We start from the raw sequence: 25,005 nt of genomic DNA on the forward strand, positions 1-25,005 counted from the left end.
ATTATTTTTTTGCAGCCTCTTTCCAGGCTACTGTTTACCAAACAGATGTCCTGACTATTTTTATTGATACACTCTAACATAATATAACAAGATGCTCACATGATGTTTAAAATCAGTTGTATGTAGCCCATCTCTAGCACTGCGAGTGTGGGTACTGTGTACCTTTTAAATGATGAGAACCCCCATCTTTACCACCAGGACCATCACTGGTTTCATTTGAAGTACCGTCAATGGTACTTACATGTAAAACTTGGTCAGAGCTATCTTGCCTGGTGTGTTGCAGTATTGATGATGTTCTGAGACAAAAAATCAAATGTACATATTCTTACAAGTGACCCATCAGTAGATCGGAAAACTGCTATCAATAATATCAGTTAACTGACCACTAGGTGATTTGGCCATTGGTGTTTTTAAAATATTTTTAATGTGTTTTATCTACCTTGCAAGCTGCTTTGCACTCCATAAGGAAGAAAGGCGGCTAATATGTTTTACATAAAATAAATAATAAATAAAAGCTGCTGTCCCCATCTGAGAGCCAGCGTGGTGTAGTGGTTAAAAGCGGTGATTGGAGCGGTGGACTCTAATCTGGAGAACCAGGTTTGATTTCCCACTCCTCAACTTGAGCGGAGGAGGCTAATCTGGTGAACTGGATTTGTTTCCCCACTCCTCCACAGGAAGCCAGCTGGGTGACCTTGGGCTAGTCACAGTTCTCTTAGAGCTCTCTCTGCCCCACCTACCTCACAAGATGACTGTCAGGGGAAGGGAAGGTGATTGTAAGCCAGCTTGATTCTTCCTTAAGTGGTAGAGAAAGTTGGCATATAAAAACCTACTCTTCTTCTTCTCTAGATCTCCTGACGTTCAGACCAGGGCAGTTTAAAGAAGAATCAGGGAGTTTAAAGGCAGGAATCATTCCTTAGCTCCAGGGCAACCTGCATGACCATACAGTTGTGAGAACCCATCCTAAGAAGACAGTCAACTGGGCAACACTTGGATGTCACTAATTGACATCTGGTTATTAAGAAAACGTTAATAAATGTCGTCGGTTTTGGCAGTGAAGCCAGAGTCATAATGCAGGTGCATGGAAGTCCCCTAGGTGATGCCTGGCACATGCTCATGTCATTTCCAGAGAAAGCCAGATAACTAATTACACTTCAGAGCCTCAATTACTCCTTATTTAGTTGCTTACGTTATACTGGCCTGTTACATCACCACAAGTAAGAACTGCCTCCAGGAGAGCAGGTAGGGAGATTTCAGTCAACTGGACCGGTTGGACCTTTCCCTCCCCTGCGTGTTCAGGCAGTTTGATGTTCCACAGGTGACTAAAAAGAAGGGCACTCAGGTAGGCTAGCAAACGGTTTGTGGGCTGTGACCTGGGGCTGGCTTATTTGCAAAGAGATTTTTGAAAACTCGGCAAAAATGAACAATGAATACCAGTACTTAGCAGTTGCTGACTACACTTCAGACTGCACAAAAGCTAGAATGCATGGTGGGAGAGCGGAGAGCAGGCTGCACCATTGAGAGGGGTGGTCGTGTTAGCTAACTGTAGGAAGAAGGAGAAGGAGAAGGAGAGGAGGAGAAGGAGGAGTAGTTGGTTTTTATACCCCAAATTTCTCTACCTTTAAGGAATCTCAGACCGGCTTACAATCACCTTCCCTCTCCCTCACCACAACAGACACCTTGTGAGGCAGGTGGGGCTGAGACAGTTTGGAGAGAACTGTGACTGGCCCAAGGTCACCCAACAGGATTCATGTGGAGGAGTGGGGAAACCAACCCGGTTCTCCAGATCAGAGTCTGCCACTCTTAACCACGACACCAAGCTGGCTCTCAAAACAAAACAGCAAAACAAAAGTCCAACGACAGCTTAAAGACTAACAGGATTTATTCCAACGTGAGCTTTTGTGAGTCAGAGTTCATGTGTGGGGAGCAAAAGGGTCGACAAAAGCTCATGGTGGAATAAATCCTGCTAGTCTTTAAGCTGCCCCTGGGCTTCTGTTTTGTTTTGTACCATTCCGACCAAAGATGTGGGACCCTCCTCCCATCTGAAATGCTCCATCCCATTTGAAAAAGAATTCCCTGAAAATAAATGCACCAACATAACCATGGAGGAAGATTCTCATTCAACCTGCTCACTGTTCTGATCCTTTCTACTCTCGGGGAGATCATTTCAGAGAGTAGCTGTGTTGGTCTGCCATAGAAGAGCTGGATTCAAGCGCAGAAGTACCTTAGAGACCGGCAAGATTTTCGAGGTATAAGCTTTTGAGAGCCAGAAACCTTCATCAGCATTGACTCTCAAAAGCTTATGCCTCAAAAATCTTGCTGGTCTCTAAGGTGCTTCTGGATTTGAATCTAGCTACTTTCAAGGAGATTTTCACCTACAGATAATCCAAATACATGTTCTCCTGTCTGTAGGATGGAGGGGGTTCCCACCCCAGAACTCAATACATCAAACCCATTTCCTTCTGATGCTTGTGTAGACCTGGCCACAGAAATCGTTGCAAGCACCTTGAAAGAAGCCACGGTATGATCAGCCCAGCATTGGAGATCAAATGCAAGCTTTTATATAAATGTGAGCTCTAGCCCTGCGGCAAACCCATAAACAGATTCCAGCAGATGGCAAGTCCATGAAAGCAGTTTTATTGGTTAACATTGACAGGTTACAGAAGCCATATTCAGAAAGACACTAGTAAGGGGCTACGGCAAGGTACATGGCATATATGGAAAAGCAAAAGGAGATAACCGGTAGTCCAGGCAACCCCCCCTCCCCCAGAGGCAGGAAGGAGTACTTGGCAATTCCCACACTAAAGGAATCTATGAAGGACTCTATGAAGTCTAAACACGGGGCACGGGCTGGCCTTGGAGAGAACTGCAAAACAGCACCTGGAAGCACAACCATGAACCGTCTTCATGGCCTGCTCCTGACAATAGGATGGAATTGTTTTTCTCTTTTAAATTAAAGTAGGGGATTCAATGTGTACAGGAAAACCCATCAAGAAAAGTTCTGGATCATAAAAAACTGAAGTGGCATTTGGAGTCAGCAGAAGACAAACCACTTCTGCACAGCTGAGAATATTTGAACAGCCGATGCATTTGCACAGGATGAATGGCGGCCATTCCTCTGTGCAGGACTTCTAACAAAAGGGAAGCTTCTTACGGAGTTCCATTTCTTTTCTTTTCTTGTCACGATGCTGCTTCAAGAAGAAAGCCCTGAAGTGCTTAAGGCATTGAATGTACAAATCATCTGTACACTTGTCCACTACCACAATGCAAGGTAAAATCTGAAGGGGCGCTTCACAGGGACGGCCTGTGATTTTCTTCTGTGGCCAGTTCAGTGGCAGTTATTCTGGGCCACTACCCTCCATTCACCTGCATGCCCAACCATGTGCCCCTCAGGGACATCAAAAGCCGCCTTGAGCTGGAGAACCAGCCTTCCTAGCCCATTCAGGTAGGCTGCAGGTAGGGTTGCCAGCTCTGGGTTAGGAAATACCTGGAGATTTTGGGGGTGGAGCCTGAGGAGGGCGGGGTTTGTTGAGGGGAGGGACTTCAATGGGGTATAATGGCATACAGTCCAATGCCAAAGCAGCCAGGGGAACTGATCTCTGTCGCCTGGAGATCAGTTGTAATAGTGGGAGATCTCCAGCTACCACCTGGAGGTTGGCAACCCTAGCTGCAGGTCTCCCACAGAGGGGGCGCTGCCAGGGACTGAGCGCCCACCCAGGGCATCCCCTATTGGCCCTGGCAGGGTCACCCAAGCAGCCTTTCACCCTGCAGACGTTTCTCAGCCACACTGGTCAGTTTTTCCTCTGAACGACAGTACCCTCTCCTCTTTTCACCCCCACTCTGTTCTTCTTCCTTCTTCTTCCTATTCTGCTTACTCCTTCTCCTTACTATTTTCATACTGTCAGTGAGGGCACCCAGTCGGACCCGGGATGAATAAGCTCCGTGCTCATTCCTCCCCCCTTCCGATCCCATGGGAAAAGGGATGGAGACTGGGAACTGTAACACCTCCACTTCAAAGCCTTCCCGTTGTAAATCAGAGATCGACTTTCCTAGTGTCATTCCTAACACCTTGTGGAAGCTTCAAAGAGACTTGATGTTTTTGCATTTCAAAGTCTACTTGTAATTAATTCTTTGTATGTTCTATATATGCTGTGTCTTGTCTTTGCCTTGCTATTCTGTCGTTGAATTTCTCAAGGATACTGATCTCGTATGCTTCTCTGAAATAAACTTTAAACTCTCTGTAACGTCTGGAGGGAAGTTTATGCTACTGGAATGCTACGAGGTACTGAAACCCTGACACATACCTTCATACTTAAGTTCCTGAGATTCTTTTCTCTCCACCCCTACCCCAAATCCATATATTTAATTTGTTTTTAATTCCTGCATCTACACGCTGTGGAGCTTGAGAATGAAGCTTTGTAAGAGAGCCAGCATGGTGTAGTGGTTAAGAGCGGTGGTTTGGAACGGTGGAGTCTGATCTGGAGAACCGGGTTCGATTCCCCACTCCTCCACATGAGCGGCGGAGGCTAATCTGGTGAACTGGATTGGTTTCCCCACTCTTCCACATGAAGCCAGCTGGGTGACCTTGGGCTAGTCACAGTTCTCTTAGAGCTCTCTCAGCCTCACCTACCTCACAGGGTGTCTGTTGTGGGGAAGGGAAGGGAAGGAGGTTGGAAGCCGGTTTGATTTTCACTTAAGTGGTCGAGAAAGTCTGCATATAAAAACCAACTCTTCTTCTTCTTCTGTAAATATTAGTGAAGGATCAGCTGCTGGTGGGTCATGAACCGGCTGCCGTTTGGACACGGTGACACGGAGCCCAGTCTTTACGGGCAGCGTGCCACGTAACCTCCCGCCAGTACTCACAACACACTACATGTGCAAACCCACCCACCCCCCATAAAACAAACTCGGCTTTGTGTTTAATCTCTGAGTGAGGGCGAGGCAGGCAGGAAAAAGTCCTGCCTCTTCCACAGCCTGCCCTGACCTTGGTGGCCCAGGCTAGCCTGATCTTGTCAGATTTCAGAAGCTAAGCAGGGTCGGCCCGGTTTAGTACTTGGATGGGAGACCTCCAAGGAAGTCCAGGGTTGCTACACAGAGGCAGCCGATGGCAAACCACCTCCGTTCACAACTTGCCTTGAAAACCCACCAAGGTCGCCATAAATTGGCTGCAACACCACGGCGCTTCCCGCCACCGTTCCACGACCTGGACGCTCTTGTGTGCCACAAACGGCTGTTACCGGTGCCCACTGCATGCAGTTGCTTTGTCTTATTAAAGAAATAGCCAATTTACTTAGGGTGGTGGGGGGGGGGAGGTAACGCACCTCTATGCGGTGCCCTTGCCGGCTATTTCAGCTCAGATTATCTGAAACGGATCCTCCGGGATGGTTTGATCTTCCGCTTGCGATGTCTTATTATGGAACTTCTACCGGGAACAGGGCAGGCTTTTCAAGGCAGAGTGAGCTCACTAGCGGTATTCTCCCTATATTTACCCTTGCGATGCCTGCAGAGCAGAGAGCCACGGCTGCCCGTCGAAAGCCATTTCCTTGCAAATTCCATCAAGCCTCATAAGACACACTTCGCATGAATGTTCCAGAGGGGAAGGTGCATTAGTCTATGGCAGTAAATATAAACTACGAGTTTCAGATTTGGTGAGAAGGAGGAGGAGAAAGAGAAACAGAAGGAAGAGATGGTTTTTAATACCCCGCCTTTCTCTACCTTTAAGGAGTCTCAAAGTGGCTTACAATCACCTTCTCTTCCCCTCCCCACAACAGGTAGGTGGGGAGGTAGGTGGGGCTGAGAGAGTTCGAAGAGAACAGTGGCTAGCCCACAGTCACCCAGCAGGCTTCATGTGTGGGAGCGGGGAAACCAACCCAGCTCGAGGAAGAGGAAGAAGAAGAGTTGGTTTTTATATTCCGACTTTCTCTACCACTTAAGGAAGACACAAACCGGCTTACAATCACCTTCCCTTCCCCTCCCCACAACAGACACCCTGTGAGGTAGGTGAGGCTGAGAGAGCTCTAACAGAGCTGTAACTTGCCCAAGGTCACCCAGCTGGCTTCGTGTGGAGGAGTGGGGAAACAAATCCAGCTCACCAGATTTGCCTCTGCCGCTCATGCGGCAGAGTGGGGAATCAAACCTGGTTCTCACATAAACACATGAAGCTGGCTCATACTGAATCAGACCCTTGGTCCATCAAAGTCAGTCTTGTCTGCTGAGACCGGCAACGGCCCTCCAGGGTCTCAGGCAGAGGTCTTTAACATCACCTACTTGCCTAGTCCCTTTAACTGGAGATGCTGAGGATTAGAGTCCAGATTAGAGTCCACCACTCCAAACTACTACACCACACTGGCTCTTAACCACTACACCAAGACTACGATCATGTTATGCTTGCATTCACTTTCATGGAATAGAGCCCATTCCTTCAGGCTCAATGAGAAGATTTCCATCATACATTCATTTTACGTAGGGGTATGGAGGAGGGGGGAAACCAAGAGCAAATAAACAGCAAGGTTACGTAAGGGGTCATGAAATTAAAGCAGTCCAGGGTGAAATGTAATTATATAAAATTCAAACCAGTCATCAAGAAAAAATCACACAAAGAGCATGCTATTCTAACACCTGTAGTTAACACCTGTAGCAGGTGGGAAGCACCAGGTTTTGCCAAGATAGTTAACACCAGGAATGAGCGAAGCCAAATAAAAGGGTTCAGGGTTAAGGGCAGAGACTGAACTCTTTCTTAATAGACACACTCCGCCATATCTGAAAACGACTTGCACGAACAATTAAAATGGAAACAAATAAATTATGCATGCATTTATCAGAAAGACGCAAAATAAGGACAATCCTTTTGGATCAGAACAAGGGGCCACCCTCCTCCGTCCAAAGCAATGAGCTTCAGGGATCGGCTGCGTCCTAACACAGAGTTTCCATTTAGCAATATGGCTAACAGTGGCAGACAGATCCATCTTCCATGATAGGTCTTACCACTCATGCCATGTTTTTAAAATATTTTGCATAGTGAAAAGTGTCCTGATTTTAGCAGTAGAAAAGAGCAGGAGTCCAGCAGCACCTTAAAGACTAACAAAATTTCTGGCAGGGGATGAGCTTTTGTGAGCCACAGCTCACCTCTTCAGATACAGCTAGAATGCGAATCCATCTATCCTTAAGTAGAGAACAGTGAATTAGACACACAATGGAAATGGAAATGTGAAAAGCAAGTAAATGACATTAGTGGGCGTGATTGGATTGGGTGTGATATGCAGAGGGATAGTAGGCATGGAGAAATTAGCACTGGTAATGAGACAGGAATCCCAGATCTCTATTCAATCCAGGAGAATGCATAGTCTTGAGCTTCATTATTTGTTGTAATTCAGCAGTCTCGCTTTCTAATCTCCCTTTGAAATCCCCTTGTAAGAGAACTGCTACTCTTAAATCAGCAACTGATTGTCCTGGAAGGCTAAAATGTTACCCCACAATAAGCAACTCTTCTTCTTCTTCTTCTTACCCAACAAAGGGAGCTTTGTGTGACTCATGAAAGCTCCTACCCTGACAGAAATGTTATTAGTCTTTAAGGTGCTACTGGACTCTTGCTCTTTTCTACTGCTACAGACAAACACAGCTACCCATCCTGATTTTAGCAAATATCCTATTCTTGGCAAGTGGCTCAGGCACTTGAACACTTGAAGGTAGATAGGAATTTGCAATGGAGACCAGCTTTAAGAAAGCTGGTGGGGAATGTGCCCTTACAAAGAAGAGCAAGATTCAAGTCCACCCGCACCTTAGGGACCAACAAGATTTTTGAGGTATAAGCTTTCAAGAATCAAAGCTCCCTTCATCAGGTAAGAAGAAGAACTGGATTTTATACCCTGATTTTCTCTACCCTTCTAAGGAGAATCAACCTGGTTTACAATTGCCTTCCCTTCCTCTCCCCACAACAGACACATTGTGAGGTAGGTGGGGCTGGTAGTGTCTGGAGAGAACTGCGACTAGCCCAAGGGCACCCAGCAGACTTCATGAGAAGGAAACCAACCTGGTTCTCCAGATTAGAGTCCGCCACTCTTAATCACTACACCACGTTGGCTCACCATAATCCATAAAAACCATAATCCATGGAATCCACACTGGGTAACTGACGAAGGGAGCTTTGACTCTCGAAAGCTTATACACCGAAAATTGTGTTGGTTTCTAAAGCACTACTGGACTCGAATCTACCTGTTCTAGTGCAGACAAACACTGTTACCCACTAAATCTGTCTTCACAAAGAATGACACCTTACGGGGAAATGATATTTCTATTGCTGTGAAGTGGTTCAGTCTGCAAGTCTATGCTGTGATCCCCCCCTTCTTTATCCACATGAACACATGAAGCTGCCTTATACTGAATCAGACCCTTGGTCCATTGAAGTCAGTATTGTCTACTCAGACTGGCAGCAGCTCTCCAGGGTCTCAAGCAGACCTCTTTAACTGGAGGTGCTGGGGATCGAACCTGGGACCTTCTGCATGCAAAGCAGAGGCTCTTCCACTGAGCCACATGCCCTTCCCCGCCAACAGACATCCACTCTGAAGAGCAACACCATCCCTAGCCCCCGTTGGGGCACAGAGAAAAGCAAGAGAGCACGTCAGCAACATCAACACGAGAAACCAAAGGCAGTCATCACGTTTTTCTTTCGGCTGCTTACCAGTGTGACTCCTTTTATGTACCATAAGCACATTGGGACCAATGCAAACCATGCCACAGACGTCACATTTCAGTTTACCATTCGGAAGCCGGATTCCTCCCTCGCCCGACAGCTCCTGCAGCTTCCTGTGGTCCACCATCTCGTGGTTCTCAGAGAGAGGCTCCTCCAGGCGGCCCCCTTCGTCGTGGCCCCTGAGCCCGTCCTCCTGCTTCAGGGGCTTCCTGTCAGAATCCTCATCATCACTTTGCATTTCTAGCTTTATGGAATTTGCTGCAAATTAAAAAAAGATGACATTACTGTTAATTTTGTTTTTCCCCGAACTGCTAGAATAACGAACAAGTGTTGCTGTTTATGTTAGTTGTAAAAGTTGGAAGATTCCAAAACTGGTTCACGGGACATTTCCCAACACTAGCACACTGTGCATTGCTTGAGGGTCAGTGTTGACTTACTGCAGGGGTCCCAAACGTAGTGCACGTGGCACCCATTAAGTGTTTTTATAAACACTTGTTTGTGGGCTTCCGAGAGGCACCCAGTTGGCCGCTGTGTGAACAGACTGCTGGACCTGATGGGCCTGGGTCTGATCCAGCAGGGCTTTTCTTGTGTCCTTCTGTATATTTTTATGTAAAGTGGGCAGGACAAGGTGGATCTTTTGCTCAGCAAGGCTTCTCAGTGGCCACTGGAGAACTGATCGGCTGTGGGGATTTTCTTAAAGCAATATTTGGACAGCAGCGGCCACCACAGCACAAGGATCTTGACCGTGTGACTGATGGGTAAGCTGCGGCAGCCTCTTTCTGGCTGGCCCCACCTCCTGCGGCAGCCATTTTGTGGCTGTGCCCCTCACGCCGTGTCAGAAGTCCAAATGTGCCCACCGGCTCAAAATGGTTGGGGACCCCTGACTACCTGTGAGGCCAAACTAGCTCACCAGGGAGGAAGAATGGTTGGCCTTATTTGACTACAAAACATACAAGCTTGTCTTCTTACTATTAAGCTCAGTCAAATCATAGTTTAGTTAAATAATCCTTGAAAACTTTAACCAAAAGCATTATCAGCGGGAGAATAGTTTGAGAAAAGTTTCAGTCAGCCTTCACTGAAACTTTTTTTTGCCACTGAAAATGCTTTTGATAAAAGTTTTCAAAATTTATTTCACTAAACAATAGTTTAGATCCCATGGAGTATTTCCTCAGGCAGAGGGATATGCACTTACAAAACGAAACTTTCTCGCCTCCTCCCACCCTGTGGCAGCCTGAAATGCCCCCTAAAAGTTGTTCCTGGGGGACCTCCAGTGATAAGATTGGGGGGGGGGGTTGCTGAAGGAGAGAGGTGGCGAGAAAGTTGCCTTTCATGAAGTGTGTACCCCTCCGCCAGAGGAAAAAACTCCATGGGGTCCAAGCCAATGATTTGACTAATCTTCGTGAGAAGACCATTTTCTGTTCCTCTGAGCACTGATCTATATTTTGGTTCTTGCTCTTCACCCTGCCTCTTAAACAACAAGTCTTGATTTTCAGAAGGGTCAATTCCTCACCAGACACATCCACTGGAGTGACAGATTGTGGTGGTTTGCACATCGGAAACCAACTGACAAAACACACTTAATACTCGAAAGATTTCCTAACAACCCCTTGATTCGCCTGTGATGTTCCATTCTAAACTCTGGCTAGAATCCAGTTGGGGAGAACGGCAGGGCAAAACAGCAAGTCCGCTTCCACTCAAACACACCGCCTGAACCCACTTGCATCCAAAGACATCCACGCGGAGCAGAAAAGGTATGAAGTCACCCATCTCCCTTCGCATCACCTCGGCACCAAAGCCAAGCCGTGCGCGCTTGCTGCGAAACATCTCCACCCTCCCTGTCCTCAGACCTTACCCTTGTCGGGAACCTGCCATTAGAGCTTGTTGCTGAGTGAAGATTTCCTCTCCACCTGGGACCGGCAGGTCTCCAAGGAGGGGAATGCTGCTACAGCAGGGATCTCCTCCGCTCTGCAGAAGTCGTTTGCTACTTAGGTAATTCCCACTGCCTTAATCTTACTTCACTCACCTTCAGATACACATGTATATTTATATAATTGTTTATATAATGAACAGAGGATACAATCCAGTAATTTTAATAGGAGAGATTTGCATGCATGCGGCAATTTCCTACTGAAATCAGTAACACTCCAAATCACAACTCTGTGAGGACCATGAGTTCTTTTTATTTTGCAAAGCGCTTTAAACTGTTATTGGGTTGACCACTGTATGTGGTTAAGCCTTTGCAAAAATACTGTTAAGGAAGTGGGGAGGAATGGCCAACAGGATAGGTAGGACTTTATTTCGTTAACATCACACATTTCTTCAATGGAACTCAAGGCAAATTTTGCATAGCAGAAGGTCCCAGGTTCAGTCCCCAGCATCTCCAGTTAAAAGGACCAGGGAGGAGGTGATGTGAAAGACCTCTGCCTGAGACCCTGGAGAGCCGCTGCCAGTCTGAGCAGACAATACTGACTTTGATGGACCAATGGTCTGATTCAGTATATGACAGCTTCTCTCCAGGATCAGAGGAGCTTGCCAAATATAATAGGTGCTGTGAAACACAGGCAGGAGAATGCTGCTGTAAGTCATCTTGTTTGTGAGTCTTCCTAGAGGCACCTGGTTGGCCACTGTGTGAACAGACTGCTGGACTTGATGGGCCTGGGTCTGATCCAGTGGGGCTTCTCTGATGTTCTTATGAGTCAGCGTTTATATCTCGTGGTCCTTTCTTGCATGCCCAGGGAAAGGCTGATCGCCACTTTGGAGTCAGGAAGCAATTTCCCTCCAGGGCAGTTTGGCCAGGGATGCTGGACAGGTTTTTATTGACATCTTCTGGGCATGGAGTAGGGGTCACTGGGGTGGGGGGAGGTAGTTGTGAATTTCCTGCATTGTGCAGGGGGTTGGACTAGATGACCCTGGTGGTCCCTTCCAACTCTATGTGTCTATGAGTGCAGCAGCCATGTGGACTTCACAATGTTAACTAACACCTCTGAGTTCCACACGTCCAGTCTGCTTGGCATCCTTTGACAAAGTGGGCAACAGCCCGTATTAGTTCTCATGTTCAGTTTTGAAGCCTAGACTAGTTGAGATGACTGGACCAGTGCATACGTTCCGTCAAATTAAACTGGCAAAATATGCAATTAAATAGCTATTAAAGATTTCCCCCCCACACACACACACTATATGTTTCTGGTCTGTACTTCTTGTTCCAGCGACAGATGGCAATGAAAAGAAAGAAAGAAATGTAAAGTTACTCAGGAATGCAAACTTTCCTTCGCTTCTGTGTGTGCCGCAGTCTTTACTGTAAATAAATGGCCTTGTGGTACCTCATTAAGTCCATACATCTGTGTAGCAACTTGCAATTTCTGGATATTTTCTGACACAATGTTTAAATCGACAGCTTTTGCTCACATGTTTCCTTTCTCACAATACCACAAGAAAGGCAAACAAAAGCAAAGATGTCCTGTAAATATTTCACAAGTGCTCTTATTTGCCATTAATCTCCTCTGCTTGTCTATAAAAGACCGTGAAGCGTAGCAGCAATTAGGTTTTTGCTAATCGGGACGTGCAGCCGAAGGAAGCTTTCCTCTGTTAAACAGTCCCATATGCCCGGCCTACAGAGCAAACTATAATCCCGTTCAACTTCATCTAGTGGCAAATGAAATAACGCCGGGCATCCCAAGTTCAGAAGTGGACGTGTTTGAATACGTTCGAAGCCACAGCCTGCGTTTGCTCTTGCTGGGCACGAGGGCAGTTTGTCGCCCGACCCCCTTTTGCCAGTTTGCGGGCAGAAATCAAACTCCAGTCAGCAGAAACGGCGGAAATGCACCTGTACCTTTCCTCACCCAGTTCAGATTAACAGCAAACTGTGACTTCCTGAAAGCGAGGAGTTCACAGAGGGAACAGGAGCACGCAGTGGGGATGAGCACATTCGTTTCTCTTTTTTTAAAAAAACTGACCACCAGACTCTTCCCTCATGGCTCATCCAAACTGTTCTTGAAAATTCTCCCATTTCTAAAAGCATTGTGAGCTACATGGCATGGGGAGAGGGCTAATATTCAGGAAATACAAGTGCAAAGAAATGTTTTCACATGGAACTAGGAAAGCGTTTCTTTGGACCTTGGCTGCGAAATGCAGCTCCCTGGCTCTCGAGCAAGGGGGAAATCAAGACGTGAGCAACACAGCGGTGTGGGATTGTGGCACATGCATGTAGACAACAGTGACCTGGCTGACATTTTGACAAGGTACTTCACCAAATACTCCTGAGTAAACTCAGCATGGTGTAGTGGTTAAGAGCGGTGGTTTGGAGTGGTGGATTCTGATCTGGAGAAAAGGGTTTGATTCCCCACTCCTCCACATGAACGGCAGAGGTTAATCTGGAGAACCCGGTTGGTTTCCCCGCTCCTACACATGAAGCCAGCTGAGTGACCTTGGGCTAGTCACAGCTCTTAGAGCTCTATCAGCCCCACCTACCTCACAGGGTGTCTGTTGTGGGGAGGGGAAGGCAAGGGGATTGTCAGCTGGCTTGAGTCTCCCTTAAGTGGGAGAGAAAGTCAGCGTATAAAAACCAACTCTTCTTTAACATTTTTAGGATAGAAAAAGGGCAAACGCAGATTGCTTCATGATGGCCCAAGGAAGCAAGAAGATCCTGGCATTCCCCTTCTTCAAAGAAAAGCAGAAACTAAGATGGCTGCTGAGATAGAAGAACTCTGATTATGTCACACTCTGGTCTTCAAGGCCTTATCTGGGCAGAATTTGGCGCAACAAATGAACGGGGTCATTATTTCAGGAATGCTGTTTTTCTTTGCCGTTTAGGAGCCGATACCACGAAAAGTGTCCCTAGGAAACAGGATCCTCGGACTGCCTGCAGTGGTGTCTGAACCCGTTTGCCTGGGACTGGGCCGGCTGAGCTGCGGCTCACTGGAGCTTTCCTGTTCTTCCAGATGGTGATATGATTTCCTTCACTTCTGTGCTACAACTGGGATCGGCCAGCAGAATCCAGCCAGGACAGGAACGCTTCCCCTCTCGTCTGCGAGAACCTCGGCAGAAAGAGGAACAAACCAGCCGTTGTTTTCCAACTACATTTTATGCTTCCATGAACGTGTCCCAAGAACACGGGGACTGATGGATGGTGTACAAAGGGGAAGCAATAGCAAAAGCTTTTGTTAAGTCCCTATTCCAGCAGATTTTCACAGGGGGGTGGGGAAGAAAACACAAAACTGTAAATTCTGGTGTTAGAAAAACCCTGATCTTACAAAGCCAAACGGTCAAAGAGACAAACTCAAAGGCTTTAATTTCACATTCAGAAACCTACATACATAGATATAGACATATAGAGCCATAAGGGGTGTATATCTAACAATTTGTAAATAGTAAACAAGTTTGAAAAACGCTCTTAGGTTGGTTTTTTTCTTCCTGAGGGCAGCTAGAAAATAAGGGTTGTTTACAATGGAAGTTAAAGTTTTTAGAATCCCACAAGACCTTCTAATGTCTGAGTTAAGGGGCATCATGGCAGACATTCGGCTTGCCAGGCATGGCCCAGCAACCAGCTTGGGAGGGTGCCATCAGGCAATCAGGGAAGTGGTGTCACGCCTCTCTAGGAATCGCTAGAAACTCTACGCCAAAACAGCAGACTTTCTGGCAACCCCTACAATAGACTGAAATAACTTTTAAAGATTATTTTAGGGTGTTTTTTTTTCTTTTTTACATTATTTTTCTCCTGCTGGCAGCCTGAGCAAACTTCTTTGTTCAACTGTGGAGATAACAGAAATGGTACATGGGACCATGTCCCTGGCCATAGGCACAGTGACAGCACAGAAAAGGAATGCAAAATCCCCCCCCCCGCAATCCATATGCTGCTCCAGTAACATGATTAACCTGCCCTATGGTTTCATCCCACATGATTCTGGTAAAAGAGGAATACAGGAATACAGGAAACGATAACCATCTTCAAGGACTTGAAGGGATGTCACATAGAGAATGGTGCCGAGTGGTTTTCTGTTGCCCCAGAAGGCCAGACCAGAACCAACGGGTTGAAATTAAATCAAAAGAGTTTCCATGTAGACATTAGGAAGAATTTTCTAACAGTTAGAGTGGTTCCTCAGTGGAACTGTCTTCCTTGGGAGGAGGTAAGCTTTTCTTCCATGGAAGTTTTTAAGCAGAGGCTGGATGGCCATCTGTCAGCAATGCAGATTCTATGACTTTAGGCAGATCGTGAGAACGAGGGCATCTTGGCCATCTTCTGGGCATGGGGTAGGGGTCACTGGGTGTGTGTGGGGGAGGTAGTTGTGAATTTCCTGCATTGTACAGGGGATTGGACTAAATGACCCTGGTGGTCCCTTCCAGCTCTATGATTCTATGATTCTAGGAAAACACACAGATAGCTATATTCTGAGATTAGAAGTCAGAGCTGCAAAAATACATGAAAGATAAATAGCTCAAGCCCAGCAAACTGGTCCTGACCTGATATAAAGAACATGGAAGTAAGGTCACCCACCCACACCCCCGCCGCTGTGGTTTATGGACATGGGCCAAACAATAACCAGTTCCTGAAAGGCTGTTTCCAAAAAATGTTAGGAAGCATGGAACAAGTTCCTCCTCTAATCCTTAGAACATAGAATCATAGAGTTGGAATGGACCACAAGGGTCATCTCGTCCAACCCCCTGCACAATGCAGGGAATTCACAACTACCTCCCCCCTCCACACCCCTAGTGACCAGAAGATGCCCAAGATGCCCTCCCTCTCATCATCTGCCTAAGGTCACAGAATCAGCATTGCTGACAGATGGCCATCTAGCCTCTTCTTAAAAACTTCCAGGGAAGGAGAGCTCACCACCTCCCGAGGAAGCCTGTTCCACTGTGGAACCGCTCTGACTGATAGAAAATTCTTCCTAATGTCTAGACGGAAACTCTTTTGGTTTAATTTCAACCCGTTGGTTCTGGTCCGACCTTCTTGAGCAACAGAAAACAACTCGGCACCATCCTCCATGTGACAGCCCCCCAAGTACTTGAAGATGGTTATCATATTCCCTCTCAGTCTTCTCTTCAGGCTAAACATACCCAGCTCCTTCAACCTTTCCTCATAGGACTTGGTCTCCAGACCCCTCACCATACTGGGAGTAAGCCCCACTCCCCACTGAGTAGACTTGAATAGGATTCTGAGTAGACCTGCTTAGGATTGCTCTGTAGGTTTCGGAAACACCAGTGGAATTAAGAGTTGGGGATTGCAGTATACTGAAACTGGCAACAATGAGAACACCCTCACGCACACATTATGGCCAAGACCATCCGAACAGCATATGCCAGAGCGGAGCACCCCCTCGGGATTTCACCAGCTGCAGCCGCACTCGGCATTACACCACTCTTTATCCTCAAGGGGACACATTCGCCGTTGCAAAAGCAAAGGTAAAATCCCCAGCGCATATGCACGCTCTCTCTTCTGCATGCATTACTGGCTCTTCAGAACTAGTCACCTCAATTGCTGTTTATTGCACTTCAGGAGAAGTAAACTAGATAATGGGAAAGAAAATAGCCTTTAAATGATCAGGAACAGGTTTTTATCACAGCTGTCAGGAAATCAAATTTTCCAGTTTATGCAAATTGTGGCTACCCAGGTAGTGTTTTACTTTGGTGTCAGGACTGCAGCATGAAAGAACGATGGGGTTCTCAGATCTTGCTTCTGTAAAGATGCCTCAAAAAGAACTAAGCCCCACTCACCACTTACTGATGATCACCTTACTGAGTGTTTATATTAGTCACTGGCTGCTCTTATTTATTTATTAGTTTCCTCTTCTCAACCATTTTTCAACCACGCGGCCCCACAAACACACACGGACCTGCCTTATGCTGAATCAGACCATCAGTCCATCAAGGTCAGTATTGCCTACTCAGACTCTCTAGGCTCTCAGGCTGAGGGTCTTTCAAACCACCTACTGCCTGGTTCTTTTAACTGAAGACTGAAGCTGGGACCTTCTGCATTCAAAACAGAAGCTATTCCACTGAGCCAAAGCCCCTCCCCAAAACAGGAAGATCAGTTTTTGGATCTCCAGTATCACATATGAAACTGCCTTATACTGAATCAGACCTTTGGTCCACCAAGGTCAGTATTGTCTACTCAGATTAGCAACAGCTCTCCAGGGTCTCAGGCAGAGGTCTTTCCCATCACCTACTGCCTGGTCCTTTTAACCGGAGATGCCGGGGATTGAACCTGGGACCTTCTGCATGCAATGTGAAAGTAGGTGATGTGAAAGACCTCTCTGCCTGAGACCCTGGAGAGCCGCTGCTGGTCTGAGTAGACAATACTGACTTTGATGGACCAAGGGGGGTCTGGTTCAGTACAAGGCAGCTTCATGTGTTCATGTGCTGGATGGAGCAAGACTGGCATCATTTTTATGGGGAAGGGCTGTGGCTCAGTGGCAGAGCATCTGCTTTGCATGCAGAAGGTCCCAGGTTCAACCCCTGGCATCTCCAGTTAAAGGGACCAAGCAAGTAGGTGATGTGAAAGACCCCCGCTTGAGACCCTGGAGAGCTGCTGCCGGTCTGAATAGACAATACTGACTTTGATGGACCAAGGGTCTGATTCAGCATAAGGCAGCTTCATGTCTTCATGTGTTCTTCTAGATTCGAGTCCAGCAGCACCTCAGGGACCAACCAGATTTTCAGGGTAGGAGCTTTCGAGAGTCAGAGCTGCCTTCATTGGATACCTGACAAAGGGAGCTTTGACTCTTGAACGCTGATACCCCCAAAATCTGGTTGGTCCCTGAGGTGCTCTTGGACTTGAATCTAGCTGTTCTACCGCACACGCCTATCCCCTGAAACTACCTACTAGATCTTCACTCTCCACAGAGTTCACATGAGAAAAGGTGTCTTGTCATGGAACTACTAAACATTGTCAATTGAAACATTCTCAGGTGGTAGCTTGGCACTAAATCCCACTAGGTTAGGAAGATAAAGGTCAACATAGTTCCTTGAGGGCTTATGATCTAGAGCAGGTCTATGTAATTTGAGATGCACCAAGTCAAGCAGCTGTCTATCGGGGCTCTGTGAAGCCCCTCGTTTTCACAGTTTTAAGACCTGTCGGGCTGCTCTGCGCGGCTGGTGCCCACACTGGGATTTGGCAGCCCACCTCCTGTTGGCACACCACTGAAGAAGAATGAAGAAGTCAGTGTCTCCGTTCCAGATTCAGAGTTAACTACTTCAGTCTCCTGGGACTGTTCAAATAGACATTTCTTAGAACCACTACGACTGAAGTAAGTAAGGAGAGAGGAAACAGCCCAGTAGGAAATTCGATCAGCAGTATCTCTAGCATGTGGATGAAACAAAGACCAAGCAGGCTGCATAGTACCATTTTGGGGGCCGGCCCAATCTGGGTCGCCCACCAAGGTCTCAATCAACCTGACTTTGTTAAGCGCCTGGCAGGCCCCGACATGGGCTATACTGGGTTGGGTGGCTGAGGTCTCCTATAGCAGGAAGCACCGGAATAGTAACTCTCAGGGGAAAAGATGAGAACACACAAATACTCGCATAGTATCACTGTGACCTAACAACAGCTGGGGGGAGGGAGGGCTCATATTCTATAGCGCTGGAACTAGAAAAGTCAGTCTAAGAATGTCAGGTGCCTGATTCTCTACTCTGCGGTGGGAAAAACAAGGCCTTTTGTTTCCCCATTCCCACAGGGAGGAGCGCCTAGAGAGAAACAGAGAAGACATGCACACTTTAAAAGCCTTCTAGGAAAGCTACCGGTGGTTCTCCCCTCTGCTAACAAATACCTCCGCGGTGATTTGTAAAAGAGGGTCCTTCATGACATCGCCACAATACAGACACGGTGAACAACAGAGAAATGTGCTCAGGGGAGAAACATTCTTTAGGTAAAGATGTCCTAAACTTATAAAATTAGAAATACCCAGTATGAATACTTCTTTATTACCCGTTTTCCCCCAAAAGAAGCTAAGGTTGCAGCAAGGAATCCTGAGAAGAATGAGTCTGTTTTGACAATAAATGAATAAAACCAGAGGGGGTTCCCCCCCTCTATAATCTACTGCATTTGCAATAAGAATGTATTCATTCTGGACAAAAAGTTTCGCCAATGAATCTGTAAAATAGTCAATTATTCTAAAGCATTAAATTTAGAACAAAAATACCTTTCAATTATTATTTTTTTAATTTGAAAGATAAATTTGCCATTGTTTGGTATCCTTTTTAGAAGTGCAAATGATTTCACTGAACAGTTCTCTATCTTTTTCCTCCTTGCAATTACAAAACAAACAAAATAAAACAGCGAGAATTATTTAGAAAGGAACCTGTGTGGAGATGTCTGCTGCCAGGTTTGCCCCCAGATCGGCTGACAGACAAGATCCTCCTGAAATGACCACGGCCGAGTAACACCTAACCACACCTTGGCATTCTGACCATGGTTCGATAACCAGCGGCCAACAGGCAGTATGCACCAACCTGTCGGGGCAGTATGCTATGTGCGAACTCCAAAGAACTCTCTGATTTACTATATCTTCACTTGCTCCTGCCCTTGAATCCAGGGTCACACACCCCGTCCTCATGTATGTGTGAGTGAGGGGCTCCACCAGGAGAAGGTACCTTCCGCTCACTTTCTAACCACTGCCTACTACAGGGGGCCCCTAACCTTTCTGAGCCTGCTGGCACCTTCGAAATCCTGACACAAATTGGTGGGCGCAGCCACAAAACAGCTGCCCCAGCTTACCTTCAGCCACCACAGCAAAGATCCTGGTGCTGTGGTGGCAATGGCTGCCAAAGCAACACTTTCCAAAATCTGCGCGCTCAATCTAATCTCCAGTGGTCAGCCAGAAGCCTCGCTGGGCAAAAGCCCCACCTGGCCCTGCTCACATTCCGAAAACACTCGGTGGGCACCAGGAAAGATGCTGGCAGGTGCCCTGGTGCCCACAGGCACCAATTTGGGGACCCCTGGCCTACTAGCGCAACATCTGGATGGAGTGAGCTCATAATGAGAAGAGAAAAGGAAGGGACAGCACACACGGTCTTGGACATCCACGCCTCTAAAAATCCCAGTTTTTTAAAAAATTGCTGTACTGTGCTCAAAACTGAAAGTTGAGAATCCAGCACACGTTACTCTGACCCTTTGCCAGCCGCTTCCATCCAGCACCTCCAATCAATGGCAGGGCTTCTCAAAGATGTGATGTTTCATCTGCCCTGCTAATGTTCTTTAAGTGCAGGTACTTGGCTGAAGGTTAACTGTCAGTCACGTTTATTTCACAGCAGATGATAAATTCATTTATCGCACATCTCTCCACGGGCCTCCTTGGCTTTCTTGAGCAAATCACTGCGGTGATCCATCAAGATCCACCAACAGCTACATTACCCTTAGCCGGAAACACTAGGCTAGGTGTTCTGCAGGCCGGAGCCTCCTTCTCATTCGAGTAAACAGACTCTCAGGTATTCAACTGGGGCATCAGAAAACACAACAGTTAGGAAAGCTATTACACTGCCCAAGGAAGTCATGTTTTTTGTATCAAAAGCAAATGTTTGTTCAAGCCATCTGTTACCCAGAGGTACCAAGTCCTTTGGCTAACACCATGCAGGACTTCACGGCTTTAAAACAAGTGTTGACCAAAGTCTTCAATCACCTCCTATCATCTCACAGACAAATACTTTCTGCCTCTGCAGCAAACATCTACCAAATTCCAGCTGTTCACTGAGTGGTCTGGGAATAGAGGAAACGCTCCACCCCCTTTGAAATTTGCCAGCTGTGAAACTAGCAATCTTGGATCAGGGCTAGTGCTGCAGAGACAAGGAGGAGAAGCTTCCTCTGCTCTACAGAAAACCTTCTCTACATTAACTTCCACTTCAGCGGGCAGCTTCAAAAAAGTTCAGCTCAGCAGCTGGAAAAAACAGCTCACTGTTAAATTCCACACCTTTCATGTAATGTCTGTTATTTAAGAATCAGTAACATTATTCTGATGTGACAAGAAACTGAAGTGCTAAGAATACAAGCAGTCTTGCCTAATTCAAATATTACACTAGGCGGGGGGGGGCAACATGGTGCCCTCTGACACCTTTCCTGGCACCTGTCAGGAGTTTTTAGAAGAAGAAGGGTTGGATTTTATTCCCCACTTTTTCTCGACCGTTAAGGAGTCTCCCCACAACAGACACCTTGTGAGGTAGGTGGGGCTGAGAGAGTTCGGAGAGAACTGTGACTAGCCCAAGGTCATCCAGCTGGCTTCATGTGGAGGAGTGGGGAATCGAACCCGGTTCTCCAGATTATAGGAGGAGAGGGGAATCGAACCTGGTCCTCCAGATTAGAGTCCAACGCTCATGTCGAGGAGTGGGGAATCAAACCCAGTTCTCCAGGTCAGAGTCCACTGTGCATAACCACTACACCACAGGACGGGGCTAGGTGGGGCTTTCACCCAGCAAGATGTCTGATTGACTATGAAGATTTTTTTTTAAAATAAAAAAACAGCTTTGACAGCAGCTGCTTCCACAGCACGTGGATCTTCACTGAAGGGAAGCTGCAGCAGCCGTTTGTGGCCGGCTCCACCTACCGTGGCAGCCATTTGGTGGCTGCACCCACCACACGGACTCAAAAAGGTTGGGGGGACCCCTAAAATAGGCATTTAGGTATTAAAAGAGATTCTCTTTTTTTTATCGTATTTTCAATTCTCAGCTAAAAGGACATAAATAAAGGCAGGCCCAGTCCTTCCATTGTTTTTGTGATGGGATTGCCTCCACAAAGACACCACCCTGCTTTGGGCTCACAAGCCACTTCACTCACATGTTTTCCTGAGTGTGTCATCTCTACGCAAGACTCCCCGCTCCCCAGTCAGTGGCAAAGCGCAGACTCCTAAGGCCATGAGCTCTGTAAGGAGCGTTAAGAATCCCTAGATGTCTGGCTCTTTTCTGACTCCTTTCAGACATACAGATATTCTTAAAACAGGAGCCAGGGACTGATGAGGAACACTTGACCCAATTTCCATCGGGGCATGAAGAAGCTTCCTCGGTCCATAATATACAAATAATGTGGTGCTGTATTTCAGTATTTGTATCTTGCTTTTCTGCTCCATGGAGACTCAAAGCAGCTTGCAGAGAAGCAAATATAACACGCAACAACAAAGACGGATCACGATGGGTAGCCGTGTTAGTCTGTCTGTAGCAGCAGAAAAGAGCAAGAGCGCCTTAAAAACTAACAACATTTCTCACAGGGTATGAGCTTTCGTGAGTTACAGATCACTTCTTCAGGTATCTCACGAAAGCTCACACTCTGCCAACAACAAAGATGTAAATGAAACTTTACTAGACTTTCTATCCAATTTACAGAATGATGCTGTTTTTGTAAGAGGGCAAGAACATCTGCTTGGCATGCAATAGGTCCTATGTTCAATCCCTGGCATCTCCAGTTAAAAGAATCAGATGGTAGGTGCTATGAAAGATCTTGACCCGAGACCCTGGAGAGCTGCTGCCAGTCAGAGCCGACAAGACTGACCTTGACAGACCAACGGCCTGCCTCATACATGTAAGCAGCTTCACGTATGTATATCATCTACCAGCCTCAATGTCACGGCCTTTTTCTGCGCACAGTACATTCTTAACTCACTTTTGGATCAGAGGCCCAACAGCACACACCCGAGCAATTCTCCCCAAGATTTCATTGACCCCCCACCCCAAAGTCAAAAGTGTCATCTTACTCCAATAACAAAAAGAGGGGAAGTGCTTTTCCCACCCTTCTCCTTCACTTACATCCATCCGAGTAGCCCAATCTTCCTGTCTTTCCACATTTTCTAGCAACCTAAAACCATCCCCAAGGCATATCCTCAAGGATCTCAGAAGACGGGACAGGTTCTCAGCTTACAGTTCATCCCTGTATTTATCTTATTAAAGTCTTAGTGGAATGATACAAACAGCATTTCATCCAAAGACTTAATTCCACCCCCTCCCCCTCGAATTAACGTTGCCATGAAAGTCACAGGATTTTTCTGAGCAGGAACCCATGGGGCAGGTCAGCCTTGGGGCAGGTCAGCCACTCTGCTCAGCAAAGCCTGAACCTTTCCCTCCAGCCTAAGGAGACTTCAGCCATCTTCAGTGGCTCAAGTTGCCAGGGGAAGAGCTGCTGACGTCCGAGAAAGGCTTCAGAGGAGGGTGGCCACATTCACACCAACAGCACTGGGTCAGAGCAATCCTTAAGGGGTGTGTATGTGAAAGGCTTCTGGAGGGGATGTGACCCCAGCGCCGGTGTAGATGTCACTTGCAGTGTGAAAATGGGCATCTACGCAAAAACCATGGTGCAGCCCCATGTAACTCAATGGGGTGTTACATGGGGTTTTGGAAGAAAATACATTTTCAGGTATCCCCTTAGGATTGCATTCTAAGTTAAAACAAAGAGACTCAAGTTGCAATACTGGAAGAGTCAAGCCAGTGAAATCAATGTGATTTGCCCAAACAGGATGATGAAGAAGAAGAGTAGTAGTTGGTTTTTATATGCCGACTTTCTCTACCACTTAAGGGAGAATCAAACCGGTTTACAATCTCCTTCGCTTCCTCTCTCCAAAACAGACACCTTGAGAGGCAGGTGGGGCTGAGAGAGCTCTAAGAGAGCTGTGACTAGCCCAAGGTTGCCCAGCTGGCTTCGTGTGGAGGAGTGGGGAATCCAACCCGGTTTACCAGATTAGAGTCCACCGCTCATGAGGAGGAGTGGGGAATCCAACCCGGTTCTCCAGATTAGAGTCCACCGCTCCAAACCACCACTCTTCACCACTACATCACAGTAAATGAAACAGAAGAACACAACAGGAAGGTGTTTGTGTGTTTGGGGGGGGGAGATTTTGGGGGCAGAGCCAGAGGAGGGCGGGGTTTGGGGAGGAGAGGGACTTCAGTGATCTCTATTGGCTGGACATCACTGGTGGCTGGAAGCTGGACGCCTTCAGGTACCTGCTTTACTCATTCCCGAGTTTCAAACCTGCCTTGCTTTACAAAGAGTTGTCAAGGGCACTACTGATAAACAAGCGCCATTCAAATCGCCTCGCTCTATAGACTGGCTAAAAAAAAGGCAACCTGGCATAGCCAGAAGCGGAATGATGCAAGCAGAGAGAGGATTATAATGTGAATCCTCCAGGGAGAACATTTTATTCACTCCGGCTTTGTTTGCTCAAAGGTTTCCTTGAAGGGAAATGTACGCCAGGTCTTTCCCTCAACACCGGCATCCCCCACTCCTGGAATTAACAGCTGTGGGAATCTGCAGCCTCCGAGGTAATCGCCCTGAAAACCAGTACCTCCACCTGCCTGCTGCGTAGTTAGTCTTTTTTAACACCCTTGCTTTACACAGAATCTCCAAGCAATCACAGTTCGATTCCTACCGCTGTGTAAGCACAGGCAAACACCTACACAAAAGGGGGATCGATACTTACAAAAAACAAAAAAACTATTGCCCAGGCTGGTGGCCCAGGCTTTTCTTAATCCTAGTCAGGGTGTGTGCAGATCCAAGTCTATATTAAACAAATATCACCACACTGAGACTGTATAAACTTCCCACAGGAAGTTGATTATTCTGGGACAGGAATAATGCAGAAGGTGCTTGGCCAAGGAGCCTTGCCCCTGGAATTCATTTACTCTCAGCGATGACTGTCTACAATTACCCTTGTGAACAGTGGAAGAATCATACATTACATAATACAGGCGAGAAAACTGTGGTTATTTGGAAAGCCCCATGTGAAGGAAGAGACTCGCAAGCTCTTCCCTGTTCCTTCTGGTTGTTCCCTGGAAGGTTGGGAAAACCCACGGCCGTCCCAAGTCTTCCCTTTACTCCCTAAGGGTGTCAAAAACAAACTGGGTAACTCCCACTGCCACCAACGACTCTGAGAGTATCTCCTGCTAAACTGAGTTGTAAGTCTAACTCCCTAAACCTGCATTGCCATTTAGAGGCTCCACCTAATGGCTGCACCTCCCACTATACTCCAACAAGCTAGCACGGGGATGAGAATTCATAACTTCACAATTTGCAGCTATCGTGCTCCGGGCATGGTGAGCTCACCCGCTGACCCTCCCCATTAGACTGTAAAACTGAATAGGAGTGGTGCATTTCCACGGGTCAGGCTTAGAACATTCAAATAAGGAAGTCTGTGAATAAAAAGAATACACACATCCTATTCAAGCATTCTGGCTGAGCAAGGAAACAAAGAAAATGTGAAAACACACAGTCCCCCTTTCTTCACACTAGTACTCATCCTAAACTATGTTTAATTAGAGCAGGCTAGTTTTACTTGAAGCAGCACTGGTTCAAAGTTCAGCATCACCTCAGTCCTCTGGGTTGGGTCTTCTCCCCATGGTCCCTGGTCACATGGACA

General features: G+C 46.9%; 1 protein-coding gene across 4 annotated transcripts in view; it reads right to left on the minus strand.

Moving 5' to 3' along the window:
• The window catches only part of IKZF2 (IKAROS family zinc finger 2), an 82,387-nt gene that overhangs the window by 33,909 nt on the left and 23,473 nt on the right, over positions 1-25,005 (minus strand). For 2 of the 4 annotated variants that reach the window (XM_056861130.1, XM_056861128.1), the window contains exon 3: positions 8,675-8,944. In XM_056861130.1, the coding sequence (XP_056717108.1) occupies positions 8,675-8,944 (270 nt within the window). The remainder of the gene's footprint in view (positions 1-8,674; positions 8,945-25,005) is intronic. The other 2 variants (XM_056861129.1, XM_056861127.1) reach the window with 1 other exon arrangement.

This window comes from Euleptes europaea, chromosome 15 (genome assembly GCF_029931775.1).
Source record: "Euleptes europaea isolate rEulEur1 chromosome 15, rEulEur1.hap1, whole genome shotgun sequence".
Taxonomy (NCBI): domain Eukaryota; kingdom Metazoa; phylum Chordata; class Lepidosauria; order Squamata; family Sphaerodactylidae; genus Euleptes; species Euleptes europaea.